The sequence below is a fragment of the Perca fluviatilis genome, chromosome 15 (genome assembly GCF_010015445.1).
Source record: "Perca fluviatilis chromosome 15, GENO_Pfluv_1.0, whole genome shotgun sequence".
NCBI classification, from domain to species: Eukaryota; Metazoa; Chordata; class Actinopteri; order Perciformes; family Percidae; genus Perca; species Perca fluviatilis.
In genome coordinates, this window is record NC_053126.1 from 35,837,237 (window position 1) to 35,847,543 (window position 10,307).

The following is a 10,307-nucleotide window of genomic DNA, read 5'->3' on the forward strand; positions in this document are numbered from 1 at the left end:
TCACAAATTTGAGCTTAAGGATGTGTACTTAATTGGCTTTTACAAAAAGAATGCATCTATCAAATAATCAGTCAAAGAGCAGTTTTAGGAAATACAATCAAAGACATATATGGCCGACAGCGTGAAGGCTGTCACGTGACTTGTGTTGCTGAGTTTCGGTTTGTTTTCAACAACTCCACGAGTGATTTGGTCCGGAGCCGCAAAACATATTGGAGCTTTTCTGCAGAAGTTCCACAAATTGCTGGCTGTATACTTTCCAGCAAACGCTGTGTGCTTGTTCCGGAAATGTCTTTTAATAAAACTTTGCTAAATTTCTTGCCTTAGATCAAGTATAGCTGTATCTGTCTACGTACTATTAAGGTCTTTATTTTATGTCTACAGAAGTTCCGAAAATGTGTCTCTCTCTCTCTGTCTCTCATCCTAAGCAGGATACTTTTCAGCAAACCCAGCATGCTTGTTGGGAGCTGTAAGCCTGCAGAGTCCGTCCTCGGACTATTCATTCCGATAACTCAAAGCCGTTTCACTCCTTTCCGAGGAAACACGTTGCTCAACACGGAAACCGTAGCAACACAGCGCACACTGTTTAGAGGATTGAGCGTTCCTCCGGTGTGGTGTGAAAAGGAACCAAAACGGCTGAAAAAAATAAATAATACTACAAAGCATCATTTTTTATCCCTTACCCCCCTGACCCAAACAAACCGAACTACAGACGTGAAAGCAGCCAAATATTCTGTGTGCTGCAGGTGTTTGTTGCACCTGGTTCAGTTCTGCGTCTCCAAGTTCACGTTTGGAGATAAAAAGGTTTTTCTCCGACAGTATCTGAAAGCATTTTCTGCTCTGAACACAGATGGCAGCCGCTGTCACATAAAAAAAACACATAACTGCTCTTTTTGTGGTGCGTTTTGACTTAAAAAATAAACTTCGTAAAGTGAAAATGAAGATGTGGAATTGGCTGATAAAGCTTTTACATTTCTTGTAGTTTTATACTTTCATCTTATTTTAACTTCAACTTTATCATGTGTTTGTCATTGTTAAATGGGCTTCCATATTTTAGAGGGTATCCTCTAGGGATCTCATTTAAAAACCTGTTAAAACTAGTTATGTAAATCCTAATAGACGATATGTTTTATTTAAAAAAAAAAAATAATAATCTTAAAAGGACTTTTATTTTGAAACCTGAGACGTTTTTTGTTTTTGTGGTTTTTTGAGAGAGTTAAGTCAGTGTACTAAAGTATAATTTGTTATCCATTTGAAACCAAAAACACACAAAAAAAAAAAATTACAATTTACAAAAAAAAGGAAAAAAAATGTAGTTTTTTGAAAATGTTTTTTTTATTATTTTTTATTTTATAATATTTTCTTTGTGTATTTACTTCTCTATTCATTTATTTATGTGTAGGCTATATATATATATATATTCTTCTTTTAACACGCCCCTGTTTGCTTTCATTTTGACATATTTTACTTCCGGGTCAGATTTCCTTCATGTCTTTTTTTCCCAAAAAGGAAAAATTATAAAATGGAATTTGTAAAAAAAAGAAAAATATACCAAGAAGAGAATTTTTTTTTGAATTTGGGTTTCAATTAATAAAAACCTTGCATGATGTATGAGAATAAACACGAGACAGACCATCTGATTTAGTTTTTTGATAAAATAATAAAAAAAAAAAAACCTGCGTTAGTTCCGTGTTTTGGTTTCAAACTATTTGTAAACAGACTTTTTTTTTTATTCTTCAATCCTAAAAGGAATAATAAAGATAAAAGGAATTGCTTTTTATTTGTTTGATTCTGAATCAGGGTATCTTTTGGATAATCCGTTTCTGGTGTCAGAATTAAAAAAATTGGAGTTATCAAAAGAACTTAACTAAATTAAAATATACGCAAATTACGATAATTATTTTTGTAGCTAGCTACCAAAACACGAACTTTAGCATATCTCGGCCACGGTAAATGCTATCAATGCAAAACCTGGGATTCTTGTATAATACCCCGCTCCGAGGCTCTGTACCAAATTTGGCGTAAATCGGCCACTAGTTGGCACTGTTTTATATTTTGTTTAATAATCCGCAAAGTCGCGATTAATGCAAAACCTTCTTTTGCAAACTCCACCTAGGCCGTGTGTCCAATCCGCAAAAAACTTTGCATGTAGACTTTCATGACCCTTATGACCAAAAGTTATCAAAAGAATTTTGATAGTTCAAGAAATGCACAAGTTATAGAGAAACAACTTCCTGTTGATGGCAGTCAAACAGAAAGTTTTGCAACACTTCCTGTTTTAACACAAAAGTCGACACAAATGTTTCTGTTGTCAGAATCAGCTGAGACGCAAAATGAAAACAGTAAAAGTAAAAAAGATACACATTATTATAACGCCGTACATGTACTGAGGTAACGAGGTCTGTGTGGAAATGTTTCATGAGGTATGTGAAGTAGCGTGGAGACTCAAAAGTGCAACCAATCAGATTAAAGAAGACGCTCGGCATTTTGCAGAAAAGTGGTTGAGTCATTCAGATGTTAGCGAAGCAGACAAGAAGTTAATTTAGGCAGAGGCAAGGAATTAAAACACTTAGATATGAATTATTAATCATCAGCGGCTACGTTTCCATGCACATACTATTCCACGTTTTTGCCCTTTTATTCTGAAAAACACAATAGTCTGACAGAGGCTACATCTCCACTGCTACGTTTAAAAAGGAATATCTTCTACGGTTTACGCTACGGAAATGTAGCCCGGGAGACCTGAATATCACACACGTCTTAATCTGGAAATGCTAAATTCGGAAACTAACTTTATTCTGAATATCTGAACGGAATATGCTGTTAACATGACCCCTATCAAACTCAGAATATTGTCATATTCGTGGAACATTTGTGTGCATGTAAACACACTCTGCGTATTATCTAATTAAAGTATTTCACCTGCAGAAAACCGGGTTCAACCCCCCCCCCCTACAGTTTCATTCATTCATTTCTTTTCTTTTTTTTAAAACGATGAACGTGTGATCTTTGAACTTTGACTGTTGGCTGCGAATGGACTTCTCTTCTAAACTCCGGCCGCTCGGCAGAGATTTTGGCTTTAATATTGCTTCACTGTTTTTTTGTTGAAACAAAAAGAATCACAGCGTTGCTAGACTAGAAAAAAAAATTCAGTTTGCACATTTTACAAAAGCATGAAGACGACTCAAAAGATGAAGTCAGTGTCGAACAGAGGACTAAAAAAAAAAATGAAAATGTAGGAATGATTCAAATAAAAACCACACCGAATATTTGGGTATTGTGTGCCTGTGTGTCTCTGTGTGTGTGTGTGTGTGTGTGTGTGTGAGTGCGTAACCATCCATGTAATTTCTGGGCAAACCCAAACTTCTCAAATATAGAAACCTTTAAAATGGGTCAAATTTGCCCCGAGGAAAAGAAAAAAGTGAGATAATGAGTTAAAGCCAGAGAGACGTGTGTGTGTGTGTGTAAATATGTGGTTGTGTTGGTATTTTCTGGAGGTATCTGTGTGTGAACATGAGGTCATGAAACGAAGAACGAGGGATGAAGGAAGGAAGGAAGGAAGGAAGGAAGGAAGGATGCCAGTAAAGAAAAGGAAAGAAGGACGTGAGAAGAGGAGAAACCTTCCTCGGCCTCTCGTTTCATCGTCAGATCTGCGTGAAAAGTCCAAACTGTAAACAACAACATAGAGGATGCAAACTGCCGAGCTTTCACATTCAACGAGTCCAAACAATCGATGCCACTGATGGAGTTGCGTTTTCGTACGAGTAGTGATGCAAAAAAAAAAAAAAAAAGATCCTGGCGACAATCCAAAAAAAAATTGTTTGAAATAAGAATAAAAATTAAAAAAAAAGGGAAAGAAGTCTTGTTTGTTGGGAGAAAACAATAAAAAGGACACTTTAAAAAAACAAAATTGGTAGAAAAATGAAAGGTCCGGGGCGACCTCTGGCTCACCCGTAGTAGGGTGCCCCATGTAGGCTGAGTCCGTTGCAGCGGCCGCGGTTTCAACTCCGACCTGCGGCCCTTTGCTGCGTGTCATCCCCCATCTCTCTCTCTCTTCCACCTTTCTATGTCACTGTCAAAAGATAAAAGGGAAAAGCCCCAAAAAATGATCTTAAAAAAGAAAAATTAAAAGGTCCCTTCTTCCTGTGAATCCAACACGAGAAACCAAAAACCTTGAACGCCGTCGCCAGAGAGGTCTGAAGTGTCCGAGCTTATTGCCACGAAAAAAAAAAAAGACAAAGTGGGGCGCCTGGATAGCTCACCTGGTAGAGCGTGCCCCCCACGTACAAAGGCTTAGTCCTTGTCGCAGCGGCCGCATGTTCGACTCCAACCTGCGGCCCTTTGCTGCGTGTCGTTCCCCTTCTCTCTCCCCTATCACATCCTCAGCTGTCCTATATTATAAAGGCCTAAAATGCCCAAAAAATTATCTTAAAAAAATAAAAAATTAAAATAAAAGAGAAAGAAGAGGAAAGTTCCCCGGCAGCCGCTGGAGTTAGTTTCCTGTGCGGGAGACATTTTATTTTACAGGAGAAAAAGAGTTTTTGTTCCCATCTCTCGCTTAATTATTCCCCCATCGGATCCTTTGTTTCCCACACGCAGCAGTTCATCTCGCCCAGAGTCTTCAGATCTCTGCCGGTCTCTTTTCTCCAAAGTCCGTTCAGCTTTTCGACATTCGTGACTAAAGTTAAAATAACCTTAAATGTTCAATTATTTCCCCCCCCGATCGGATTCTTTATTTCCTGTAAACATACTTAGTACGCAGGTATGCATGAAGTTCATTCAGTTCACAGTCGGGATAAAAAAACAACTAACTTTTGTTCAATTTTAGATCGTTGACCTTCCAACTTGGAACAGTTTTTTGTTATTGGAATCGTTTCGGAAAATGTGGTTTCGAATCCGATCATCGTTTCCTAATTCAACACGCGCGCAAGTTTTAGTTTCGTCGTTGTGTTGTTCCAACTTGGCGTCTTTTGCCAAAATGCATGTATTGTACTACACATACCTTCTCCACCTTGTCAACAAGACATCTATACAGTTTCAGAACTCTAGTCCTAACCTAATGGGAGCTAGAGAGGTTTCAGTATGTATGTATGTATGTATGTATATATGATATGATATGATATGACTGGATGCTCCCTGTTCAGCGGGAACCCGCTTTGTTTTTATCTAACGTTAGCGGCAGCTCCACATAGCGCTCCGGGGATGCTGTAGCAGTTGTCATAGAAACTAAAGATGCTGCTCTCGAGCTGCTTTTGGGAACCGTAACTGTACGTACACACGCGGCCCGACTTGAGCTGCAAAGAAGCTCTGGCCGCCCTGTCAAGGACGTCAAAAAAGTACGGGGAAGCTTATTGACGCTTTGGCCGCTCTGACGTGGCAGCGTTCGATATTCGATCAAGTTCAACACACGATTGAAGAAACAGCACAAGCAGCCACTGCACGGCCAGTACACTGACACTAGAAACCTTTTATAAATGACAGAATTTGTATTGTATGTTGGTCGCAGCGGTGTCTGTTAGCGGTTAGCTTGCTCGTTAGCCGCTGAACCGCAGCAGAATGCAGGCAGATCGAGCAACCGCCAGCTGTTGATCCGTGCAGGACTTCACCGTGAGCGGACTGTTTAGAGACCATGTGACAGCAGGTAACGTTAACTGGTCCCTATATGCAAACAACGTCATATCATAAATGATAGGGGAACCCAGCATCGGAGATTATGAGCTTCTCCTCCATTTTCTCGGAACTAATGTTTTGGTAGGAACAAAAGTTTACATCGTATGTTTCTCTGGAATCAGCCAGCGCGAAGGACGTCTATATTCCGAGTGGTTGCTGGCGTTTGCCACTGCTTGCCGCTGAACCGCGTCATAGCTCATTACCATACCAAGTTAACATACTTTCAACTTTCTGATTGACGCTCTGGACGCTCAAAACGCCCAAAACGTGACGCGACAGATTTGCCGCTCCTCGCAGCCGAGAGAAGCTTCCATTGAAAATGAATGACTTCCGGTAACTTAGAAGCTCAAGTCGGCGGCGGTGTGTACGTACAGTAACGCCGCCACAAAAGCGCCCTGTAGTAAATTTTTTCTTGTCAAAAAAAAAAATTAAAAATAAAAGACGCCAAGTGTGATCATGGCCTGAACAGATTCTTCTGGGATGATAAAATATTTTTGCACCGATTGGCGACGGTGATTTCGTGGCAGTTTCTGACTAAAAGGGTTTTCTCTTTAAGACCTTTCTGTTTAACCAGAAACGGCTCTGAGGTCGCTAGCACCAAACCCACCAGACTCCATTTAAAAAAACAGTACTTTTAGCGTGTATAGAGGCAACATATTTCCACATGTAAATCTGTAAACTAGTTGTTTATTTTAACCAAAACTAGAGTTGTGATGGTTGGAAAAGTGGAAAGACGACCCAGAACGGCTTTCACTTTGTTTCTGTCCACTTTGAATGAAGTGTGTTTTACGATGCTAAAAGTCCTGATTATTTACGTGGAGTCTGGTGGGTTTGGTGATAGTTGCCCTCTAACTGAAAGTATGTGCAGTATGTTGATTTTGTGGCGATTTCCGGACTTTTTTGTTTCCGTGTTATGTTTTCGGTTCCTGCTCTGTGGACTCTGTCTGGTTTTTGTTGGGCTTGTTTGTCGGACTCTCCGTTGATCCCCTTTCCTTTTCCAGTCGGGAAATTTTGGACTGTCCTCAGGTCCTGTTCCCGGGGTGCTGGGTCCGGACGTGGCTGTGGAGACGCGTCATCGAGGAGAACCTCTTCCCGCAGTGCGAGCAGCGTAGCGCCGAGGCTCCGCCGCCTCCGGGCGGGGACGAAGGAGACGATGTGTCGGCGGCGCCGGCGTTATCGGCGACGTGAGTCTGACGGTGAGCTTTCAGGAGAGACATCCGGCTGAACCGGCGCCCGCATTCCTCACACTCGGACCAAACCCTCCGCCTCTTCTTCTGCACACACGGGACAAAATAACACCTTATATTAAACATTTCCCTCTCATTCGCCTGCTCTGGCGTTTCCCCCTCTCATTCCCCCTGCTCTGGTGTTTCCCCGTCTGATTCCCCCTGCACTGGCGTTTCCCCCTCTCATTCCCCCTGCTCTGGTGTTTCCCCCTCTCATTCTCCCTGCTCTGGTGTTTCCCCCTCTCATTCCCCCTGCACTGGCGTTTCCCCTCTCATTCTCTCTGCTCTGGTGTTTCCCCTCTCATTCTCCCTGCTCTGGTGTTCTCCCCTCTCATTCTCCCCTGCACTGGCGTTTCCCCTCTCATTTCCCCTGCTCTGGTGTTTCCCCTCTCATTCTCCCTGCTCTGGTGTTTCCCCTCTCATTCTCCCTGCTCTGGTGTTTCCCTCTCATTCCTCCTGCTCTGGTGTTTCCCCTCTCATTCCCCTGCCTCTGTTTCCCCTCTGATTCCCCCTGCTCTGGCGTTTCCCCCTCTGATTCCCCTGCTCTGCGTTTCCCCTCTCATTCCCCTGCTCTTGGGTGTTTCCCCCTCTCATTCCCCCTGCTCTGGTGTTTCCCCCTCTCATTTCCCCCTGCTCTGGCGTTTCCCCTCTGATTTTCCCCTGCTCTGGTGTTTCCCCCTCTCATTCCCCCCTGCTCTCGGTTTCCCCTCTGATTCCCCCTGCTCTGGTGTTTCCCCTCTCATTTCCCCTGCTCTGGCGTTCCCCTCTGATTCCCCCTGCTCTGGTGTTTCCCCCTCTCATTCCCCCTGCTCTGGTGTTTCCCCGTCTGATTCCCCCTGCACTGGCGTTTCCCCCTCTCATTCCCCCTGCTCTGGCGTTTTCCCTCTCATTCCCCCTGCTCTGGTGTTTCTCCCTCTCACCTTCCTCCCTTTGTCCTCGTCCTCTTCTTCCTCCTCCTCTTCCTCCTCCCTGGTTGCCGGGGGCGAGAGGCCAGGGCGACCGGCCGGTGGCTCCACGCTGTCTTGCCGGTCGGCGACGCCTTCGATGGCCAGCGCGGCGAGCGTCTCGTTGGCGGCAGCGGCGGCGGCGTCCTCGTCCTCCTCCAGCAGCTGAGACGGCAGCGTGAGGAGACGGTGAAGCATCGACGCCGAGGAGCGGCGGCCCGAAGACCCTGAAGGAACAGACGCCATTTCTATCAACTTATATTAGTTAGTTAAACGTGTGTGTGTGTGTGTGTTTTCCTGTGTGTGTGTTCCTGTGTTACTGTGTGTGTGAGGAAATTAGTCGGGGGAGGGGAGAATGCGGCTACCAAGGCACACCCGAGCAACATGTAGTTACATTTGTTGAGAGGTGATGTCAGGCTTAGGGTTTGGGTACGCAACCCCGGTACTTTTCGGTACCCAACCGAATTCGAACGGGCGGGGAAAAAAACCGTACTACAGAGTATTGGTTCACAAAATCAAACGGTGCCAAATTTCGGTAACTGAGAGCGTGTAAGCGCAAGCTTATCAGTCCTCTCTGCATGTTGACAGAGAGCAGAGGTCCCCACACACACACACACACACACACACACACACACACACACACACACACACACACACACACACACACACACACACACACACACACACACACACACACACACACACACACACACACACACACACACACACACACACACACACTTAAAAACGGTCATCCTATGAAAATAAAACAAAAAGCTAAAAAAGATTAATATACAAATACAAGAATTAAAGTTGAATACTTATTCAATTGAATAGGTTGTAGGGACAGGTTTGGGAGGAGAGAGAGAGGGGTTTATTTTTATTTAATTTCTGTCAGTGTAAAATATTCTAAATAAATAACATAATGTTCTAAGTTAAATAGGATTAATAGGTTTGGATTTATTTTTACAACTGAAATATTTTTTTTGTGACTACAGAGAGAAAAGTACCAAAAAAAGTACCATTGGATACCGGGAACTGGATTTCAGGTACCGGTATCGGTACAGATATTGGTTCAGATGCGAAAAATGAAAGGTGTCCACTTTGAATGAAGTGTGTTTTACGATGATAAAAGTATTTTATTATTATAAAGTCCTGATTATTTACATGGAGTCTGGTGGGGTTTGGTGATGGTTACCCTCTAACTAAATGTATGTGCAGTAAAATGTTCCCTGTCAGTGTTTTTCTATTTACTAATATATTTGATTATGATACATAAGTGTCCAGTGGAGGGCAGTAAAGACACGTGTGTTTGTGTGTGTGTGTTGTCCCATTAAAAGATTTAATGAAATATTTACTAAAATGTGAGGGGTGTACTCACTTTTGTGAGATACTGTATACACACACACACACACACACACACACAGTATAGAGTTTATAGTTTACCTTTGGGGCTGAGCGGGGGTCCTGGCGGCGGCGGGGGTGCGGTGCTCTTCCTCTGGCCGTCTGCAGCGTCGTCGTCCGGAGAAAACACCTCCATGTCCTCCAGCGGAGTCCAGCGGGGGTCCTGCTGCGGGGAGGACGGGGACGGCTCCAGGGTCAAAGAGGGGGGGGCCAGCGACGCCCCCAGACTCCACCCCCCTGGCCCCCCTCTCCCTCCCCCTCCCCCGCCTCCCCCACGCTCCTTGATCTGCCAGAGGTCGCTGCACCACTTCTGACCGAAGACCTTGTCCAGGATGGGAACCCAGTCCTGGGAGACAGAGAGGACGGGGGGGCGCTCCGGGTCTGAGGGGGGAGGAGACAAGGAGAGGAAGAGGAGACAAAGAGAAGGGGAGAGAGAAAGGAGGGGAGGAGACGAGGAGATGAAGAGGAGAGGAGACAAAGAGAAGGGGAGAGAGGAAGGAGGGAAAAGTGAGAGGAGAGACTTCAAGGCACAGTTATAAGCATTTCTTTGCAGCTGCTTTGAGGTTGACTATGAAGGCCGTGTGAGGACCCCCCCCTCCCATGTCCTCCTGTTACTTTGTTGTGTGTCTGCTTTCCTTGCAAGTACTGCAGGTGGGCGGGCCACTGGCAACACCTGGGGCAAGTGCAATCTGAAAACGGTGTGCACCGCGTTGCATCTTACTCTGTTCAGACTGCAGGCAGAAGTGGCCCAAATCGGATTAGTTCGGGGTCAAGTGACCAGGTCAGACTTCTTCAGAAGTAGTGTGAACACTCCAAATCTTGCCCAGATCTGATTTTTTCAAATCCGATTTAGACCACCTCCATATGTGGTCCTGAATCAGACCCAGGTCTGATGTTTTTCAACGCGGCCGCAGTGTGAACAACCGAGGAGGATTTGATGGGACCTTTACGTCAATCTACATCGACATCTGTCACGATTAATGCGCCGGCGGGAGTTAGCCCGAGACACAGACAGGAACATTAAAAACTGGACTAGGCTACAACATGGAGAACAGTGATGGAGCAA

General features: G+C 44.3%; 1 protein-coding gene across 1 annotated transcript; it reads right to left on the bottom strand.

Annotated features, from left to right (window-relative positions):
- Window positions 1–6,431: 6,431 nt before the first annotated feature.
- si:dkeyp-113d7.10 (replication initiator 1) lies at window positions 6,432–9,477 on the bottom strand. The gene is made up of 3 exons (XM_039825260.1): window positions 9,284–9,477; window positions 7,814–8,064; window positions 6,432–6,941 (listed from the first exon to the last, which is right to left on the bottom strand). The coding sequence occupies exons 1-3, from the start codon at window positions 9,375–9,377 to the stop codon at window positions 6,690–6,692; spliced, it is 597 nt and encodes a 198-aa protein (XP_039681194.1). The 5' UTR covers window positions 9,378–9,477; the 3' UTR covers window positions 6,432–6,689.
- Between the last annotated feature and the right edge of the window lie 830 nt (window positions 9,478–10,307).